The following is a 22,544-nucleotide window of genomic DNA, read 5'->3' as shown; positions in this document are numbered from 1 at the left end:
TCTTTGGCATTAGGGCCCTGCTATCAGTTTGCAGAGAGTAACCCTTTGTTTTAGCAACAGCCTGAGTTGTTTAGGAATTTCCATGGGATCTCTTTAGATTTTTTAAGGGAAGTTAAAGAATTGGTCTATTTAATGTTTCTACTTCTTTTTTGTGTTTGTCTTTTGAATGTTTTCCTTGAGTGATTATAGGTGATACACTTGGAATCAATTTCCAATATCTGACAATTTAGTCTGAGGGAGATCTTAGTGTAGGCAGTTGTGTGGGTCATTATGTTGTTTTTTGAGTGTTCTTTTAACCTGACTGATGGGGTACAACTGTTCTCCAGAGTGCACTGCTGACCTTTGGAGGGGAGAGAAGCACAACCTAACGTGGACAGAATTCTCTGGCTTGTTACTTGATCATCTTAGCACTTGTATCTAAGATACTATTTTGTCTTCATCTATTTAAAATGTTTTAAATTCCTCTAAGACAGCTGTTATTTTTAAAGCTGATCTTGGATTCCTTGAAAACAATTATAAAAGGTATTGCTCCTCCTTTACTCACCCCAAATGAGCACAGGTGTATTATTCACAGACACGCAGGATTGGCATACTACCCACTAATGTGCTTATATTAGGTAGATGTTATATTATGTCATTCTTAGTAGACAATAGCTTTGAAGACATCTGTTAATAAAAATGTCATAATTATAGTACTTTTTCTTTTTCAGTAAGTTATTGATATGTTGTATCTATTCTTTCTCAGAGCTCTTGAACCAGCCAATCAGTTGGTGTAAATTTGAGGTGGTGGCTTTGAAAGCAGACCTGGTGAATGTGATTAAAGATGTCAGTCCTCCTCCACTTGTGGTAATGTCTTTCAGCATGAAGACAATGCAAAATGTAAAGAGCCATGAGCATGAGGTAAAGTAAAATGGCAGAGTTTGTACTTACGCCTCAGATACAATACTTGCCTGAATTTGATCTGCTTTCCTTTTAGAGGGGAAAGGGTGCAAACTTGGCACTGGGCCGTGTTTTAGAGAATGGATTGAATTTGCCTGGTATTTCACCGTTTTTAAAGGATTAAATTGCTGGAAATATTTTGTTTTTTATTTTTTAAGTAGACACAAAGAAAATAATATGAGCTCCTTATGTCAGTCACACATGTTTAGCAGTTAACAATGTTTTGTGACACATGTTTGTATCCTTCTTTCCCTTTTCCTTCATAGTATTTAAAAGGTACTGTCATTTTACCCCAGCATGCTTTGGTATACGTCTCTCACTATATGCATATTTTCTTATGTGTGTTTGTAGTATATGTATTTGTTAGTAAGAGTGTGTACAAGTGTGCACACACGTTTGTGCATATGAATGTCAGAGGTGAATAATGGGTGCTTTTACTTGATTGCTTTTTTTACCTTTGTTGAGACAGAGTCTGTTACTGAACCTGACGCTCATCAATCATGTTACCTGGGCTGACCAAGGAGCTTCAGGGATTTGCCTATCTCCTAGCACTGAGGTTACAAATACATGCTGCCACACCTGACTTTTTATGTTTGGGATCAAAGCTTAAGTTCTCATGCTAGCCTGGCAGGCACTTAACTGATGCCATTTCGCATCCTTACTTAATGCACACTTTTCTTACATTACACTATTAGAATACTTAACATTATGATTCCTTGATACAGTCTACAGTTTCTAGCACATATTTGGAAGAATCTGTTTCTCATGATTTTCAAAGTTGATTTGTTTGGATCCAGATTTGCACATTAGATTCATAGGTTAACATTTCATTTTTATGCTTCTTGAATTTCTTTTTAAAGACAATAGCTCCCACCCATCGCCTTTCAGTTTTTCTCAATGCTAAGGAATAATTACAAAACCACTGATCACATAGGAAGCCCCATTTTTTTGTGTATGTTTGTTAGGGTACCATTAGGAATCTTCTATACCCGATGCTGACACAGAGTAGCCTATGAGCTAAATTCAACCTACCACCTGCTTTTGTAAATAAAATTTTATTGAGATACAGTAGGTTTTCAGATTTGTACTACAATAACAATCAGATTGTAATGACAGGTTATATGGTCTGAAGAGCCTAAAACATTTCTGACTTGAGTGTGCCACACTCAATTCTGTCCTTTGTTCTGCAGTGTGTCACATTAACGCTAAAGTTAATTAGATTAAAATTTAGCTTTTTATACAGAAAATTCATGGGTAGGTGGCCAATATACTTAATATTGGATATTTCAGAAGGCAGGTAATGCCTAGTCAAACTGTTCAGGCTGGGATTGGTTAATGGGATCAATTAGTGGTCATCATCAATTTTTCTATGAGCTCTTCATAAAGTTTATTAACCTTGGCAACTGCAAATGTTTTGGGCTGGGTGGTTCTTTGTTCTGAAGCACTGTTCTGTGTGTCACAGGTTTAATAATATCTCTAAGCCTCTATCTACTAGATGCAAGTAGCACCACTTCCTCCTAGTTGTGACAACTGAAAAATTCCTATTGCCATTACTAGATATTATTCAGAGGGAAAAGGAGATAAATTTACCCCACTAGAGAGGTACTGTAGGAGTGGTGGCTTTCTAATTATGTCCATGTTTATGAGTTAAATTTTTCTGTAAAGTTACCTTCATTAACTGGCAATTACTTGATTACATTGTATAGGAACAACAGGCTAACTGCTTTAATTTCAGATTTTCAAAGTAGGGGGTTGGGAACTTGAGCATCAGTTATCTTTGTTTTTGCTTTGACTTTTTTGTACATAGATTTTATGTGTTCATGATGTCCCTGTATTTTATATTATTAATTTTTTTTAAATTCCAGAATTTTTAATTATATTTTTGTGCATGTGTCAGTGTGGTGTGTAGACACATACATGTCACAACATGTGTTTGGAGGTCAGAGCACAATTTATAGGCAATAGTTCTCTTTTTCCTCTATGTCCTAGGGATTTAATTTTGGTTGTTAGGCTTGGTGGCAAGCATCTTTGCCTGCTCAACAATCTCTGTCCTGTTACTTGTGGTCTATTTGATAGTTTTAATCTATGGCATTCATCATTACTATTATTACTATTGAATTAGGGTTTTACTCTATTGCCCAGGTCTTGAACGTATGTGTTAATGAATTCCTTCCACCTCAGTCTCCCAAATGGCTTTCACTACAGGACTGCTGCCCCACCTAGCTTGTTGTTTTTCATGGGTATATTTGTCTTACTTTGGTTAATCAAAGCTTCTCTATGTTTTCTTCTAAGTCTTTTTGATACTTATGATTTAAAAAATAACATTTGACAAATGTTTTCTTTTAGTATATAATCTGAGATTTTACTTATTCATTTTCTTACTGATTTTTGGAAGTATTGAGGATTCACTCAAGACTTTGCACTTGATAAGCTTATTATACCACTGAGTGATGCTCCATGCCCTTGATTTTTCAAATAAGTTAACATAGTAGATAGCCAGTGTTAATAATTAAGTATTGAGGAAAGATTTAATTAATTAGTACTTGGTTCAAATTAAGAGAGATACCCGTTCCTAGAGTGATACCATTTCTTAACAAAGGGAATAGGAATTTGTGGAGAAAAGGCTGATTCAGAGCAGGAAATATATAAGGTAAGCCTGGAATATTTTGTTATATCAGAAAGCAAGGGCGTTATTAAAATTTTCTGAAGATACAGGTGACTCAGGAAACAAGTTGAAAAGTTGAAAAGTCTCCTATGCAAAATATGGGGCACTATGAGCATCAGAAGGATAACTGTTACAGATGGAAATATCAGATAAACAAGTTCCTAAGTTATAATAAACACATAAATGTCAAACAATACCACCACATTAATCACTTCATGAGGGAAACTAGGGAACTAACTCATTTGAAAACATAAAAAAGAAAAAAAACCAAGTCAAGTGTTTGTCCTGACTTTTCTGGGATAAATACTTCTTGATGCCAGTTAATTGAAATGTGAAATTGCTCTACTTAGAAGTTTTTAGTACATGATGAGGGAAAAAAACGACCAATTTGTAATCCCTAGTGAAATGGGTCTAAGTTGGTTCTCACCCTGTTGGTTGTGACCCCTTTGGGAGTTACATATCAAATATCCTACATATTAAATATTTACGTTGTGATTCATAATAGTAGCAAAATTACATTTCTGAAGTAGCAACAAAATAATTTTATGGTTGGGTGTAACAAGCTTTCTTGTCAAACTATATTTGGACCACTAACCAACAAGTAATGACCTGAGGACTTATTAATTATGAAAGCTTGGCCTTAGCTTAGGCTTTTTCCTAAGTAGTTCATATAACTTAAATTAACCCATATTTTTAAATTTGTGTTGTGACATGTTGTTCATTACCTTCATCTCTGTACAGTGACTCCCTTGCACCTAGATTCATCCCTCTCATTTCCTCTCTCTCTGCCAGAAATCCTGCCTATCCTCTCCTACCTAGCTATTGGCCGTTCAGCTCTTTATTACACCAATCACAGCAGTATATCTTCACACAGTGTACAAATATCCGACAAAAGTTGGGGGTCATCACAACATGAGGAACTGTATTAAAGGGTCATAGTAAAAGGAAGGTTGAGAACCACTGGTCTAAGTAATGATCACCAGTGGACACTCATATTACTGAAACAGAGAAGCAGACATGTGCCTTCTAATAGAAATAATCAGTAACACATCTAAAATCTTGCAAGCAGTTTGAACCTGGCTTTGATCAAGTCTTTTGATCTAACTGAATTTGTAGATATTACAGAGACAGGAGAAGGTGTCAAATAACCCTGTTGAGATATACAGACTATCAAGGACCGGATAGATGATCAGAGCACTGGCTGCTCTTCCAGAGGACCAAGGTTCCATTCCCAGCACCCACAGCTCACACCTAACTTTAGCACCAGTCCTGGGAATGCAGTGCTCATTCTGACCTCCAGGCTAGTAGTAGCTTCTAGGGTTCACAGCTGGGTAAGAGTATTCAATACTCTTCTTCCCTTGTAGCACAAATAGAACCTTCTGGCACTATTAAAACTAGTCTGTATGGATGAAACTTCCATTGGTTTCCCAACTTGATTTTCTTTTCATGTCCTACATCGCAAATATGTGGTGTCCTTTGTAATAGGGTCTTACCATCTTACGGTACACAGGTTATATGTATGTATGTGTATACACATAAAATAAAAATAAAGATAAGGATTTTAAAAATAAAAGAAAAAACATGACTACATTTAAAAAAGTGTTCTTTTAGAGTGATTATTTTTGACTGGGTAAGATTTGGCTGTTGAAGGTTTACTTGTCAATGTTGAGAGATGTTTTGGGTTGGTATAACTCAGAGATATGAGGAGGGAAAAGGATGGCAGTGCTAATACCTAGTGAGTAAGTCTTAACATTGTGTAGTGCATTGAACAGCCCTCATAAAGAATTGTTTGACATGAAATACCAGTAGTACTGAGATTGAAAAACACTTTTGAAGACTCTTACTGAAATAGACCTAGGAAAAATGATAATTGAAACCCAACTATGAGTGTATGGGAATTAGTTTTATTAATTTTTACTCAATTTTAAATCTGCTTAAATATTTTTACAAGTAGAGTTAAAAGAGCCCAGATAGATGGCCTAGTAGCTAACAATCCATGCGTCTCTTGAAGAGAACCTGAGTTCACTTTCTAGCATTTATGTCAGGCAGCTCACAGCTACCTGTAACTCCTGCTCCAGAGTATCTAATATCCTCTTCTAGTCTCCATGGGTACCTGCACATATGTGACATACACAGATGTGTGTGTATGTGTGTGTGTACACATATAAATAAATCTTTTCAGTGGGAATCACTTTGCATATGTGTTTTTATCAAATCCACCTCCGCATTCCGTTCCAGTTATCTTCTATCTCCTCACCATGTTTCCCTCTCAACTTCCTCCAACAAGGCCATAACCACTCCAACAAAGCTACACCTCCTAATAGTGTCACTCCCTGTGAGTGTCCCTTGACAGTTATACACTATTACAAATGACAGCACATACCTGAGTCACGGAATATAAAGAAATCAAGCTGGTACCAATCTATAAGTTTTAAGTTTCATCCATACAGGCTAGCTTTTGGGGTTTTGGAGACAGGGTTTCTCTGTAGATTTGGAGCCTCTCCTGTAACTAGCTCTTGTAGACTAGGCTGGGCTCAAACTCAGAGATCCACCTGCCTCTGCCTCCTGACTGTTGGGAGGCAGCACCACCACTTAGCCAGCCTAGCTTTAATAATGCCAGAAGGTTCTACTTTTGCTACTGGGGAAGAAAGTATTGAACACTCTTACCTAGCTGTGAATCCTAAAAGTTACAATAACCAGCCTGGCAAGATTTGTCCACTGGTACAATAGTGACATTATCTTACTTACGGTTTCTATTGCTGTGATCAAACACCAGAACCAAAAACCACATGGGGAGGAAGGAGTTTATTTCAGTTTACATTTCCAGATAAGAGTCTATCAGTGAGGGTAGGAAATAAAAGCAGGAACCTAAAGGCAAGAACTGAAGCAGAAGCCATGGAAGAATGCTGCTTACCTGCTTGCTATCATTGCTTGCTTAGCCTGCTTTTTTTTTTTTTTCGAGACAGGGTTTCTCTGTAGCTTTGGAGCCTGTCCTGGCACTAGTGCTTGTAGACCAGGCTGGCCTCGAACTCACAGAGATCCACCTGCCTCTGCCTCCAGAGTGCTGGGATTAAAGGCGTGCGCCACCACCGCTCCTGCTTTCTTATATAGCTCAGGATCACCTAATCAGGAGTCCATTTGCCCAGGGGAGGTATACCCCTTCCCCACCACCACCCCTCCACCCCAGCCTAGGCTCACCCACATAAATCAATAATCAAGAAATGCCCTACAGACTTGCCTACAGACAATGTGGATGGAGGTATTTTCCCAACTGAGGTTCCTCTTCCCTGTTAACTCTATCTTGTGTCAAGTTGGAAAACAAAAAAAAAACAACAAAAACAGAAACAACAAGAACAAAAAATGTCAAGAACTAGCCAGCACATATATGAATGTTACAGGAGTAACCAACCACTTTCTGATTTTACTTTAAGCTTGTTCCATAAGACAGACCTCAAGACTGGAACTGTCCATTGACTGGGCTGTGACTCCCTGATTAGCTAGGTCATAGGCCCTAGGAAAGAATCTGATAAATGGAAACAGTATTAGATAAGTTTTTATCTTAATGCCCATAGAGTAGCAAGTTTTTATCTTAATGCCCATAGAGTAGCGTATCCTTCATCAGAGAAGATTCTTTTCACAATAGATGGTAATTAGTACAGAAATCCAAAACTAGTCAAAGTGCAGAGAATAAGAGGCTATGGAGTGCTCGCTTCTAAATGGGCATCTATATCATACCTTATTCCTCAAGGCTCAGGGATCATTGCAGAAGAGGGGGAAGGAGTGTAAGAACCTGTGGTTGTTTGCATGTAAAGAACCTTGAGTTCTATCCCACTTTTCTTGAAATCTCCCCCACCCATGACTGCTTACTAGTTTCCTACCTTCTATGGCTCCTTCAGTTTAAACACACATTCTAAAGAGTCAGCTAGCATCCACATATGAGAGAAAACATACAGTATTTGTCTTTCTGGGTTTGGGTTACCCCACTTAGAATTCTGGTTTCCAGCTATGCCCATTGCTTGAGAATTTTATAATATGCCATTGTGTATATGTGTACATTTTCAGTATTCATTCATCAGTTGGTGGGCATCACAGTTTTAATTTGCATTTCCCAGATAGCTAACGATGTTGAATATTTGAAAACATACTTCTCAGCATTTTGCATTTCTTCTTCTAAGAATTTCGTTTAGTTCCATGCCCCAGTTTTTAGTTTGGTAATAGTTTTCTTGATGCTTAGTTCTATCTATATTGTAGATACTAACCCTTTGTCAGAGCTTTAAACACTTTCTTTAAAAAGTGAAAGGAATTTTTATGTATTAAAATATGTTTTATTATTCCTAGTAGTTCTTGTGGTAATGTAAAACATATAGTAGGTATCTGATTTTCCCCGCTCCTTTCTTTGCAGATTATTGCTATTGCAGCTCTCGTCCATCACAGTTTTGCATTAGATAAAGCACCTCCAAAGCCTCCCTTTCAGACGCATTTCTGTGGTATGTATTTTTAAGAGTTTGATTTTTCTTTTTTGATTTTATTTTTCTTTGTCAGTTGAATAAGTAACTTTGTATTTTGAAACTTGCTTTTGAGAGTAGTTAGGGCATTTTTTGGAGCGGGGTTCTGAGACAGGGTTTCTCTGTAGCTTTGGAGCCTGTCCTGGAACTAGCTCTTGTAGACCAGGCTGGCCTCGAACTCACAGAGATCTACCTGCCTCTGCCTCCCGAGTGCTGGATTAAAGGTGTGCATCACCACTGCCTGGCCTAATTAGGACATTTTAGTAAAGATGTTTGCTTTCAGCTGTGGAAACTTGAGTTTTATTGAATAAAATCTGTGATGAGGCAAAATGTTAAGGAATAAATGAATCTTTACCTATTTGTGAGACATTATAGTATGCCAAACTGGAATTCAGTTGTGTTATGCATAAAATTCAGTAGGTGCAATAGTTTCATAGAATGGGGTATGTGTGTGTTTTGTGAGTTGGTCTTCAAGGAGTCTGACATTCCATGTTCAGAGCTTGGTTGATTAAGTAAGCATTTTGTTTAAAAAGAAAGTAAGAATTAAGATTCAGTGTTTTATATTTTTGGATTCTTTTCTAGTCCATAACCAGAGATTCTTTTCAACAACCTCTTGTGTCTGGCTTTTTGAGTATTAGGAATACTGATAAGAGTCTAGGAAATACTTGGAAGAGAATAGTTGTTGGTTCATGTTAGCATGCATTTATTTATCTCTGCGTATTTCACTGTGTGAGTACCTGCTTTGTATGGAAGAAGCCTTTTGTGTAGTAGCAGAAGCCTTGGTCCACAGTACCTCTCAGTTTTAAGAAAGTTGAGCTAAGTTTTTCTTTGAAGCTTTTATGGTAATTGGATTTCCTTTGGGAAAGATTGTTTTAGTCCTCCATTCTAACTTGGATGGAAAACAAACGTTTGATCAAAGCATTTTGTACAGTTATACAGACATAAGGGTCCCTTCTTGGTTGTTGTTTTGAGGTCCAACAATATGACTAACTGGAGATCTTGACTTTCTTAACTCTTTAGGGCTCATGTGAAATTTATATTAAAGCAATTTCCATTTAGAAACATGTACTATCTGATATTGGTCTAAAATGAGTGACAAAATCTTGTGTTTTTCTTCCTATAGTTGTCTCTAAGCCAAAGGACTGTATTTTCCCATGTGCTTTCAAAGAAGTCATTAAGAAAAAGGTAAATTACTCATTTCTTTTAAGTGTAGAATATCTGTTTGGAAAGAGAATAGGAAAATAGCATCTATTCTATGTTTTACTTTATTAGATCTCTTCTTGGTGTATTGAACTATAGTACTAACTTGATAAAATACATTATGAATATAAGACTAAACTAAACATGTTTAATAATTCTTAAATTAGTTTCGGATGATGATGGAATTATGATATGGATACATTCAAACCTACCATCAGTTAACATATATGGAGGCTTTTCTAAAATGATCACATATTTTGGAACCGTTGGATAGAGCCCCTCTCCAAATTGAGGGAATCCATGTAGTGTTGGGAATACTGTAGGTATTAAAAGACCATGTACTTACAGGGTTTATATTTGCTGACTCAAGCCCATCAGTGATTTCTGAATTCAAGTATGTTGTGTGAAGTTGGTATCATAAATCTTTAATAAAATGGCAGTGCAAGCATTATAATGAACTGAGTTCTTTATAAAAATAAATATATTTACTCTAAAGGATGTAGTTTTTGAATAGTACATTATTTGTTTTGAGAAATGATAGTGTTGTAAAGGTTGTAGGTTTATTTTGTTTGTTAATATTTTCATGTGACAAAATTAGATGGTGCAATTTGTAAGGTTCCACTCTAAAGCTGTTTCAGTTGGCTTCTTAGAGGTAAGGGTTACTATTGTATTACTGTCATTTGTGATCTGTCCTGAATTATCTATTCAAATAAAATGACCTAGGAAAATTCCCGTAAAGTCAAAGTGACATTTTTAAAAACTGAGCTATAGAAAACATAATAGTAATCAACCTTTGTTTTAAAAGCGTTTTAATATGAGCAGTTTTGAGTACCTGATAGATATTCACTAATCCAAGTTGTGTTTCTTTTGTGTGAGGGTTGGTATTTTTATTTAAGACATTGCAATTCCTGGGCTGGAGAGATTGCTCAGACATTTAAGGCTAGCCTCACAACCGAAAATGTAATATATTGCAATTCTTCAGTACATGTTTGTTTTAGTTTCTTATTTATTGTTTCTCATCCTGCTATTTGAGATTAGTTTATAGACTCCTTGGGATTTCTTTGATAAATACATAAACAACAAAGTCTTCCAGGGATTATATAGCAAAAAAAGCAATGTTTTGGAAAGACACTCTGATTTATACGCTTTAAATGTGTCCAGTTTACAAACATGTCTCTGTGGAAGGACATTTCTGCTCTTGATGTTGCTTAGCACTTAAATTTTTGCATGATTTACATGCATATTACTAGAATGAGGTCCTCAGAGATTTTGTGCAGTTATTATTATGCAAAACCTGGATCAGAAATTTTATTGCTATATCTTGTTTAGAAGTGAATGATTACATTTAACACTAAGAAATCTTACCCTGGTTGGGCAAGAAAATAAGGCTTGTGATATTTTAAAGTCTTGATTGGTATCTTAACAGAATATGAAGGTTGAGATTGCTGCAACAGAAAGAACTTTGCTAGGATTTTTCCTTGCAAAAGTTCACAAAATTGATCCTGATATTCTTGTGGTGAGTAGATATTTGATCATGTCATGGGGAAGTGTTTTCATTCCTTCATTCTTTTCTGTGCAACTCTCTTGGTGATTTGCTTTTTATTGATTATTTACTTTTGAGTATCAAAGGATGTTTTAGAATTAAATGACCCCTTGGATTGGTGAGATTTGCTCATCTGTCTAAGGAGGAATAATCCTAACCCATGCTAGATAGTTTTTCCTGGTGTAAGAGCAGTTCTTGAATTAGAAGTCAGCTCAGGATATTTAGTTACCTCCATTAACAAAGTAGCACTTCAGTAAACGAATATGTATAAATTGCTAGATTCGTAATTTTTTTTTTGAGACAGAGTTTTACTGTGTAACAGTCCTAACTGTCCTGGAACTAGCTCTGGTAGACCAGGCTGGGAACTCATAGAGATCCACCTGCCTCTGCCTCCCAAGTGCTGGGATTAAAGGTGTGCGCCACCACCGCCTGGCTTAAATTGCTAGATTCTTGTAGCACACTGATAAGTGAATATGTGTAATTTGCCAATATCTTCATGGTTCTAATTGATTTTCTTGGTTTGGGATAAATTACAAATACAAAAGTAAATATTTTAAGAGCTCAGTGGATCTTTATGATTCCTTTGAGAGCTCAGGGGTAGAGATTTGTTTTTCATCTTGGCAATTTACTGTATTCTCATCGGACTGTAAGGTAGTTGATTCGTACCTTTTCCTTGTAGTAAAGCCCATTTTCCTTTTGTGTATTCTCTGACCTTCCTTAGTTTAAGAGGCTTCTCGATCCTAATTCTTTCTTTTCTTTTGTCTGAGTTACTGGATCAATCTGATTTTATATTTTTTTAAGCAGTGGGTAGGCTACCAATTCCTATATGTTTTAAATGTGATATTATTTGGTTACATCAACAACTTGTGATGTAAGAATAGAGATAAGTAGATATTTGAGAAAAAAATAATGAGAGGCTGGGGTTATTGCTCAGTTTTAGAGTGCTTCCTGTGTGGAAAGCCCAGATCCAAGGTTCTATAGTGCATTCTGGAGAGAACAAAAAGATTGTTTACTGTGTCTTCAACCTCCTTTTTCCTGTTGGACACCTTAGCTGGTAGTGGTGTAGCTTATATCTGTATATGGAATGTTGCCAAAGTCTGTATAACCTTATATTATTTCAGGACCTTTCTTTAAAGTGCCAGAAAGATTTTATATACAGTGCTGTGACTTAGCAGTAGACCCATACCACCGTTTAAAAACAGTCTTTTGAATGACAAGTAGATGTTATGAGCCTGGGATACCCAGCCTAAGGTATTAGAGAGCAGTACATGACAGATCCAGATGCAAGATGAGACCCTAGTCATAATAATTTGGAAATAAGTTTTTGTCCTGTCCCTCTGTTCCTTTATTAATAAATAAACTGCCATAAATATGTAGATATATGTATACATATTTATATTATATATTACGGCAGTACATAAGATATATATGTTTTATATATCTATATATTATGGCAGTAAATAAATATGTACAGTATATGTACATTCATGTAGTGGTAAGCTTTTTATAACCTAAAATTAGTCATTTTAACCACCTTTAAATGTAGATTCATTGGTACTATATGCATTCATAATGTGCATTTGTCACCACCTCCAATATTGCTCTGTTGCTATCTCTGTTGCTCTTTATCTTTTAAAATTAAAACTCTAGACCAGTGGTTCTCAGCCTGTGGTTTGCGACCCCCTGGAGGGGTTGAATGACCCTTTCACAGGGATTGCTTAAGACAGTTTGAAAGCACAGATATTTACATTACAATTTATCACAGTAGCAAAATTACAGTTATGAAGTAGCATGGAGTCACCACAATAAGGAACTGTATTAAAGTGTCCCAGCATTAGGACAGTTGAGAACCACTACTTTAGAGCATTATTTCTCCAGACCCTCACAACTACTAGTTCGTTCAATCTCCAATAAAATGTTGTTTATTCTAAGTGGTAGTATATATCTTTAATTAAAATAATCTATGGATTGATCTGAATTATTTGAAACATCATGATTTTTTAGTAAACCTAGCTATGTTAAAAATGTTAATCAAATGATATAAATTGGAAATTATAGAAAACTGAGGTTGTGTTAAATAACTTTTATTTTTTCTTTTTTAAAGATTTATTTATTTACTTTATGTATATGAGTGCTCTTGACTTTATCAGAAGAGGGTATAGATCCCACTACAGATGGTTGTGAGCCACCAAGTGGTTGCTGGGAATTGAACTCAGGACCTGTGGAAGGGCTGCCAGAGCTCTTAAATGCTAAACCATGTCTCTGGTTCCATAAACTTTTTTTTTTGTTCGTTTGTTTGTTTTTTTTTTTTTTTTTGAGCAGGGGTTTCTCTGTAGCTTTGGAGCCTGTCCTGGAACTAGCTCTTGTTGACCAGGCTGGTCTCGAACTCACAGAGATCCGCCTGCTTCTGCTCCCCCCTGCCATAGTCCCATAACTTATCTACTGTTTAATTTTGTTTCCTAGTATTTACTAGTATTTATATTTTGTTGTGCACTGATTAAAGGTCCAACACAGTTGTGTTCATGCTCAGTTTTTAATGAAATTAGTTTGAGTTCCTTAGAAGTCCTATGTAAACGTATACAACACAGTTTTTTTGTTGTTTTTAAATTCTTATTGATCATGTAAAAGGTATGGGACATTAAAATTTGCATTTGCCTCCAACATTGTAAGACTTGAGCAGTAAATTAAAAGACAACATATGAACCTTGTATCAGTTAGTTTATTTCAGAAATCTGCTTAGCAGCCTAGTTAATGTCAAGACTAATGAATACTGCTGATACTGAAGGAGAAAGGACCCCCAACTGGAGGTAAGCTCTTGAGTTAAGAGACCAGAGAAAGAAAGGCTAAAGAAATTCTGCATTTGAAGACAAATCATCTAATTTGTATTTGTTATGTGATTGGCTGTCTTTTTCTGACCAGGGTCATAATATTTGTGGTTTTGAAATGGAAGTGCTTCTGCAAAGAATTAATGTGGGCAAAGTTCCTTACTGGTCCAAGATAGGTCGACTGAGGCGATCCAACATGCCAAAACTTGGGGTAATTTCAAAATTTCACTTTATTTGGTTTTTAAATATGAGGTAGCTACTGGGGAATGCACTGTCTTTTGAATAGGAATTGATTTAATACCAGAACTGAATAAATAAAACATTGCTTGGCACTGCATGTCATGGTTCTCAACCTCCTACAATGTCAGTGTGAAGAAGGAAGTTAGTATTTACCCTGTCTTTCCTGTAAATTTTTACAACATAACCAAATACTACTGGTTAATGACGGAAAGTTTATATTCCTTTTCCCTCTTTCCTCCCTTTTTACTTATTCTTATTTGTTTGTTTGCTTTTTGAGAGTTTCCTGTAGCTCAGGCTGGCCTCTTAATATTTTTTTTTCTTTTTGATACAAGGTCTTGCTATGCTTGCATGTATGGGCTTTGGTACTTTCTTGAATGAAACATTTTCTTACTAAGTGTGATAGTGCTTATGCTTGAAATCTTATTTTACCTAAAGGTTACAACTAAAGTGAACATGTTGCTTCAGCAGAGAATTTAGGAATCGGTACCTTTTATAATGCCAAGGGTTTCTAGAGAACTCTGTTTTTAGGAATCAAGAGTTGGGGCTACAGCTCTTTTTACCTCTGCTCATATCTTTAAGGTAATAAGGTCATTTTTAGCATTTATTCAAATACTTGTTTAGCTGCTGCTTCCCTACCCCCTTTGAAATTTTTGTTTGTTTGGGTATTTGTTATTTTGAGATGGGAGGGGAGTCGGTGGCTGCAGCTTACTACACAGCTGACTTTGAACTGATGGCAGTCCCCAAGCATTGGCTTCCAAGTGCTGGCATTGAAGGCATAAACCATCATGTGAAGCTCAAGTTTTTCTTTATATGGCATCTTCTTGGTAAGGTCTTCCCCGAGCACTCTAAGATACAGTCCCTCCAAATTCTCTGTCCCTCACCCTTCTTTGATATCTTCTTTGCCATGTACTTATTGCCTTCTAAAACCATTTGACTTCTTGATTACATTGTATAATTTTTAATTATATAACTAGGAATTGTTGTTTTATTCACAGTGATATACTAAGTACCTAGAGCATCATCAGATACACAGTAGGTGTTCAAAAGCACCTGACTTATGAGTGGAAGGAGAATTTTAATATTGTTATTTTGGGGACACTTCCAAAATAGGTTAGAACAGATTGTTCTCAGTATTTGCCTCTTCATGAGATTTGTTTTGATTTCTTTTTTTTTTTTTTTGCCTTGTAGAGCCGGAGTGGATTTGGTGAAAGAAATGCTACCTGTGGCCGAATGATATGTGATGTGGAAATTTCAGCAAAAGAATTGATTCATTGTAAAAGCTACCATTTATCTGAACTTGTCCAACAGATTCTGAAAACTGAAAGGATTGTAATTCCAACAGAAAATATACGAAACATGTATAGGTATGACCCTGTATTACTTAGAATTCATCTTTCTTGAATTGAGCAACAGTAAGGTGCTACTACTCTCTTAAGACTGGAGGTACACCAGCCAGTCGCCATGGAGCAGAAAATTAATATCTTTATACCAATTCCATCATATCCATTATTTTCATACTTTAAATTAGTTTATGTCTTGAATTATTCTAATGGAATCAGTTGACCTGTATTGTAGAATATTATTTTAAGATATGTTATATTCATTTATGCTGTGAAATATTTGTTTAATGACGCAAAAATGTGTTGCCTTTTTTATGTTGCTTTTGTTTAACTCTGTAAAACTGTGTTACTTTTCCTGCCTAAAACACCTGATTGGTGTAATAAAGAGCTGAGTATCTAGGCAGGAGAGAGAACTAGGTGCTACTGGCTGGCAGAGAGAATAAATAGAGGGAGAAATCTAGGGAAGAATGTGAGGAGGGAGGAGTGAGAAAAGGCGAGGAGGATGCCAGTCATGGAGTAAGACGTAAAGAAAGATACAGATAAACGTAAAAAACCCGTAGGCAAAGCATAGTTTCTGCTTCTTGAGCCCTTTTCTAAGCTATTTCTCCTGAGTTCTTCATCTACTTCTGACTAATTTTCCTCTCTAGGCTGGCTGATGTGTAGCTTAGATACTGGGGTTACTGCCTCCCACCTGTATATCTTTGTTTTAAACATCCTACCAAATTCTAGATTCATCTACCTACCTGATATCTAGTATGAACCTTCAGCTTGTTAAAAACTGAACTGTTTTTTTCTCTTTCTAGATTCTGTTTTTAGTCTTTCATAACTGTCATTGACAGTTATGAATGTTACAACTTTCTGAAATTCTTCAAAGTCATCTTCTACCTCAGACCTCTTAGACATCCTTGATTCCTCTGTCTTACATCCCACAATACATCCATCAATGGACTTTTTCAGCCGTGTTTTTTAAATAAAGCTCCTAGTACTTCTTTAACTTTCACTGAACCTACCCTACCCTAAGCTACCATACTCTTTTTTTCCCCCCGAATCACTGAATGTCTTAGTCCATTTTCTGTTGATAATACCACATTTTGGATGATTTGAAAAGGAAGGGTTTGTTTTGATATATGATTCTGGAGGTCCAAGATTGATGGATCTCCTCTGATAGAGTTGTGTAATTGTTTAGGGTATCATTTGGTGAAAAGTACATACATGTCTATAACCTTTAATCTCTCTTATAAAGTTACCAGTGTTCAGTCATGGAGACTCAATAGCTTCATCTTTAGTATATGTGTGTTCATCCTCATAGCACTTCATGGGTAGCTGATGGTACTAATGACATCAAGGTCTGAGGGTGTATCCTTGTATCCCCATAATACTTCATCATGGGGATTAAACGCCACTCCCCAGTTTCAAATGAACCAAATGATATCAAATCATAGTAGTGGGTTTATGTACTAATTTTGTTGCCCTCTTCAGTTTTTTTCATAATTAATCCAGGATCAAAGTAATCCTGCTCAAATTAAGTCTAATCAAAGTTTCTTAGTGATACTACTTTTACTTAAAGTCCTTACTTTATCTTACTAGTTCCTATACACTATGTCTTTGTGGTGTTGATTTGAAGTTATTTTACTGCTATTTCTATCTATTATTCCCTGATCCAGCCATATCAACTTCATTGTGTTCCTGTAACTGCTAGATTAGTGCCTCACTCAGAGTCTTTGTGCTTTTATTTGGAATGCTGTTCTCTAAAATACCCATCTATTATAATGGCTTGTCCTGTCACTTCTTGGTCTTTCTTTTCAATGACTTTTTCCCTAACTCTCTATGTAAAAATTCAGCTTTGTTTCTTACCTTTTTGTTTGTCTTTAACACTTATTTACCATTATATGAATATTATCTATTTATTTTTCTTTTTTATGCTGTATTTCCCCCACCAGGACAGGAATTTGTGCCTTTGGTCATACCCAGTGCCTGATACATAGTTGGCTTGTAATATATACTTACTGATTGAATGAACAAAAGAATTTAGATAGTTTTTAGGTTATGGTTAACACTAGCTAAATTTTAAGCTATAGTTAACACATAATTTCACTCTTTTTTTTTGTTGAGAGAAGGATACTGGGATTGGTGATATAAATGCATTTCTAATTATTTAGCCACTTTATTTTAAATAGTTTCCGAAGCCAAGGTTCCATTACTTTGAAGTTACGTACACCAAAAAATCCTTTTAATATTTTAAGTTCTGATTATAGTCATTGTATCTTTTAATTGCTTGATTCTGTTTCATTCTTACTTTTCTGCACAGTGAATCTTCTCATCTGTTGTACCTGTTGGAACAAGTCTGGAAAGATGCCAGATTCATTTTGCAGATCATGTGTGAGCTAAATGTTCTTCCATTAGCATTGCAGATCACTAACATCGCTGGGAACATTATGGTAAATTTAACTTAGGGGGAAAAAGCATTTCCTGTTGGATTCAGTGTTTTCTTGGGATAGTTGTTATATGATAATGAACCTAAATGCATGCTTATAAAATGAGGAGCTGGGATTTTGAAAGCTGAGCTTTTGTAAAAGCAACAACTGGTTGGGAAAGAGGGAGGAATGCCAGGTGCAGTATGTAGAGATTTGAGTGAACATAAGGATCTTATCTCTAACATCTGGATGTTTTTAGTGGAGTGATACACTGACAGTATTTTAAGCTCACTTTATCTCCCTTAATGTTTAAAGAGAAAGCTAGATAGTTTAGAAAAAGTAACCTTTGTTGCTGAGTAGTTGAAGGAGGTTCCATAATTAAATAAACTGACTCAACATTGCTTTTGTTTGTGATGGTTTTAAGCTCAACGGTTTAAAAATTCTGTTTAATAGTCCAGAACACTGATGGGTGGACGATCTGAACGAAATGAGTTCTTGTTGCTTCATGCATTTTATGAAAACAACTATATTGTGCCTGACAAGCAGATTTTCAGAAAACCTCAGCAAAAACTGGTGGGTACAAGATTGTATAGTACTTTGCCTTTTCTTTTCCCTCCTTTTTTATTGCCTAGGTAACCTTTTAAAAAATTGCTTTGGCATCTACTTCTAAAATTATAATTAGTTTTCTGTAAATTAGGATTATTCTTGAGCTTGTTCTGTTGTATCTGTGTGGTTGTTTCCCTCTCTACTTTTCTCTGTAAAGGCAAAATTGTGAAATGTCTTTGAGGACTTTGTTAGACTTTTTGATATAGAAAATATTTGCTCTCACTAAGACTTACCCAGAGCTAAATATCAGTTAAACCTTTTGTTGCTTTAGCCTTTGAGGTTTGGTTTTTGTGTTGTAGTTTATAGATATGTTGAGTATCCCTTATTCAAAATGCTTGGGATTGAAGTGTTTTAGATTTATTTATTTATTTTATTTTGGAACATTTGTATATATGTGATGAGAAACCCTAGGATGGGAATATATCTCTAAACACAAAATTAATTTGGGGATTCACGTGTGTGTGTGTGTGTGTGTGTGTGTGTGTGTGTGTGTGTATGTTGTGTGTATGGGTGCTTGTATTAACTGAAAGTGATTTTATAATATTTAAACTTCCTGATACATGTGATGATGTGCTAATTTCTGCTCGTAGAGTCATTAATTTTCACTTAAAAATCTTCAGATTTTGAACTTTAGATTTTCGGATTGGGGTCACACAACCTGCTACTAGTGCGATTATAACACCAATCAGGTTTCTGAAGTAGATTCTATGACTTTGGAACTAAAACTTACTCTATTTTCTATTTTATCAGTACTGATAGTAATTAAGAATGGGAATTGAGTGTTAGCGTGTGACTCAGTTTCATTTATTTTTAGGCACATTATTGAAAATCGTACAGCAAATACTAATTTAGATCTATTTAACTTCTGCAGAGGTATTGAATGTTGACTGTTAATAAACTGCTTGAAAGTGGAGTTTTCATTTTGTAGGCATAGTTATTTTAAGAAATTCCTACTAATAATGGCAATCAGCCATGCATGATGGTACTTGCTAGAGTTGGGAGATTGAGACAAGAGGATTGTTTGAGCCCAGAACAACATACCAAGACCCCATATCATAAAAGTAATAATAATTAGAATAATGATAATGAATCAGAAGAATGTTTTATCCCTTTTTCATCATAAATATAAGATTAGTGTTTTTTTTGGGGGGGGTGGGGTTGAGACAGAATTTCTCTGTATAGCATTGGCCATCCCAGTATTCACTCTGTAGACTAGGCTGACCTCAAACTCAGAGATTCACCTGCCTCTGTTCCGAATAGTAGGAGTAAAGGTACATGCCACCACTGCCCAGCCAGAGTAGTGAATTTAGTAAAACTCCTTTACAATCTCAACATTTATGTAACATGAAACATTTTAATACCTATTGATTTTAAAATAAAATTTTCTTCTTTTTGCTCATTTTTAAAAAATACATATATTTTAAACATGTTCTAATTTAGCTCAGGCTGTCCTCTAGCTTCTTGTATATCTGAGGATGCCTTTGAATTTACTACCCTCTTGGCTGTACCTTCCAAGCCACTGGGCTTACAGGTACGTGTCATCACACCTGGTTTTATGTGGTACTGGTAATGGAACTAGGGTTTTGTAAGTGCTAGGAGGGCACTATGTTAGCTGAGCTATACCCCTAGCCCTCAAATGGAATTTCTAGGATTCCAGAGACAGTTAAATAGAGAATTCAGAAAACTGGTTATTTACTTAAGAAACTACCATGCTTGGCATTCATTTGGATCCATAAACGTAATATGGTAATAGATTTTTCCCCGCATAGGTAGGACCATTAAGTAAAAGTAAATATTTTTTGTAACCCACTATTATAATTCATTAGCTAGTTGCTAGCTGGTGATGTTTTATTTACATTTGAAATAGGGAGATGAAGATGAAGAAATTGATGGAGATACCAATAAATACAAGAAAGGACGTAAGAAAGCGGCTTATGCTGGAGGCTTGGTTTTGGACCCCAAAGTTGGTAAGACTTGGTAGCAGTTTGGTTTGCCCCTGGTATTAAGATAATGGTTCTCAATGCTGTGACCCTTTAATACAGTTCCTCATGTTGTGGTGACCCCCAACCATAAAATTATTTCATTGCTACTTTATAGCTATAATTTTGCTACTGTTATGAATTGTAATGTAAATATCTGTTTTTATATTGGAGGTAAGCAAACTGGTTTCTTAATGACTTTAGTTTTATCTTTTATCTTTACACATGTGAAATCTAGTTTACTAGTTACTTAACATGGAATTAGTATGAATTCTTTGCCATATGTCAACACAGCTTTACTTATATACCTTGAAACTTAAATTTCACTTATCTTTTATATATATATTACTTTTCTAGCTATTTAGAATGCTGTTAGTTTATAGGTGTTAGAAAAATATACACAATATCTCAAATTTGGTCTTTACTCAAGTTTCAGTCTCTGCTCTAATATAGAGATTGCTGTTCAGCCTGTAGTAGAATTACCTAATTTTCCTTCTTTATGTGAGAATGTCCTCATCTTTGCCCAGTGTGCCAGGTAATTTGGAAAACAATGTTTATGAAAGTAAAATACCACTGAGTTAAAATTTAATTGGAAAGTGCCTTTTCTTTGTTGTGCAGAAGGGAAAGATAAGGTTTGTGATGTTTAGAGATTCATCTTTCCTGTTTTTCAGACCATCTTAGTTGTTTGCAAGTGTGTATACTCAATAGTATAATTATGTATATTCACATTTAGTGTGAATTTTATCAAGTAACTCAGGAGGAGACAGTTTTTACAAACAATTTTATTAGTTGTGATGACAAGGAATGATACTTTTGGTGTTAGATATTGGTTTGGGTGCTGCCTATTTAATTTCTTTTACTCCAGTCTCGTTTTCTCTGAAAAGGAGATGATGGTATCTACCACAGAAGAGCAGAGGGAGTAAGTGGGACTGAGATGAGGAGTAAAGTTGGCTGGTGATGGCACATGCCTTTAATCCCAGCACTCGGGAGACAGAGACGGGAGACAGAGACAGGTAGATCTCTGTGAGTTCAAGGTTAGCCTGAGCTACAAGAGCTAGTTTCAGGATGGGCTCCAAAGAGAAACCCTGTCTACTACCAATGCAAGTTTGCAGTTCTGTTTCAATGGACATTTATATTGTCAGTTTCTTCTCAAGGTGAAGATAACTTTTTATAAATGTCCTAGAGAAATATAGTAGTTGTCTTTTCATCCTTTTACAAGAAGAAAGGGTCGATCGTCCCACTACTGACATTTATATATCCATTTCTTGATTGATTTGAAACAGTTTTTGTAGAGGTAAATGTGCTGACAATTTTATTCCTTGAAGGTGAGGTTGTAAAAGATATATATGCAGTATAACCACTTACTGCATTTTTTTTTTATGGTGGGGTGAGAATAGTGGGAAAGAATACTTAAACTTAACTGTGTTTGTTTTTTGGAATCAAACATGATAATTTCTAAAACAATTGACAAGGGAAGGTGTTTGCACATAATAATGACATGTTTTGGAACTGCCTGAGAGCAGGCTGGTTGTCACTGTCACTGGTTCTCAAGAAAGGCAGTCTTTTCACTCTTTCTTTTGTAATGTGTATTTTACTGTAATCTAAGTCATTTTATAGATTTGTAGTTAACCCCCCCCCATTTTATCTGCTTTACAGTGCTGGATGTTATACAGTTTCCATATACAGTTTCTATATAGTGAGGTATTTTGATGGCACTTTTCTTTTGACGTTTATGTGATATTATGTGGCTTTTTTGTTTTAGGTTTTTATGACAAGTTCATTTTACTCCTGGATTTCAACAGTTTATATCCTTCCATCATTCAGGAATTTAACATTTGTTTTACAACAGTACAAAGAGTTGCTTCAGAGGTGCAGAAAGCTGCAGAGGTTTGTATTCAACTGGGGCTTTTGAAGTCAATTTTAAAGGTATTCCTTAAAGAAGTAAAAGAGCCAAAGGGGTTAGTATCATAGTTATTTCTCTTTCCTTTGAATGGTTGTATTAACAACATTCTTTCTTGGATATGTTCATGTGTCCATGTGTGTTTCTGTGAAAATGTATTATGCGTGAATGCTCGATGTTGACTGCCAGCCAGTGTCTTCCTCGGTCAATCTTCACCTTAAATTTTTGCGACAGGGTCTCTCACTAAACCTGGAGCTAATCGTTTTTACTAGACTGGCTAGCTAGTGAGGTCCTGGGATCTACCTGTGTCAGTCTCACATCCCCCAACTGGTTTATAGGGGTGTAGCACCATGTTGACCTTACAAAATATTCATTATTATTCATTATT

At 35.7% G+C, this 22,544-nt stretch overlaps 1 protein-coding gene and 1 non-coding gene across 2 annotated transcripts in view; both read left to right on the top strand.

Moving 5' to 3' along the window:
• The window catches only part of Pola1 (DNA polymerase alpha 1, catalytic subunit), a 318,206-nt gene that overhangs the window by 33,020 nt on the left and 262,642 nt on the right, over positions 1–22,544 (top strand). The window contains exons 15-24 of the mRNA XM_005370712.3: positions 746–900; positions 8,007–8,091; positions 9,233–9,294; positions 10,736–10,825; positions 13,772–13,888; positions 15,106–15,281; positions 17,566–17,695; positions 18,125–18,244; positions 20,145–20,244; positions 22,019–22,143. Coding sequence (XP_005370769.1) covers positions 746–900; positions 8,007–8,091; positions 9,233–9,294; positions 10,736–10,825; positions 13,772–13,888; positions 15,106–15,281; positions 17,566–17,695; positions 18,125–18,244; positions 20,145–20,244; positions 22,019–22,143 — 1,160 coding nt within the window. The remainder of the gene's footprint in view (positions 1–745; positions 901–8,006; positions 8,092–9,232; positions 9,295–10,735; positions 10,826–13,771; positions 13,889–15,105; positions 15,282–17,565; positions 17,696–18,124; positions 18,245–20,144; positions 20,245–22,018; positions 22,144–22,544) is intronic.
• LOC113455687 lies at positions 21,380–21,508 on the top strand. Its single transcript, XR_003376677.1, has one exon.

Source organism: Microtus ochrogaster, unplaced genomic scaffold (genome assembly GCF_000317375.1).
Source record: "Microtus ochrogaster isolate Prairie Vole_2 unplaced genomic scaffold, MicOch1.0 UNK86, whole genome shotgun sequence".
Classification (NCBI taxonomy): domain Eukaryota; kingdom Metazoa; phylum Chordata; class Mammalia; order Rodentia; family Cricetidae; genus Microtus; species Microtus ochrogaster.
The sequence above is the reverse complement of the archived record's forward strand: the minus strand, read 5'-3'. Positions and strand labels throughout refer to the sequence as shown.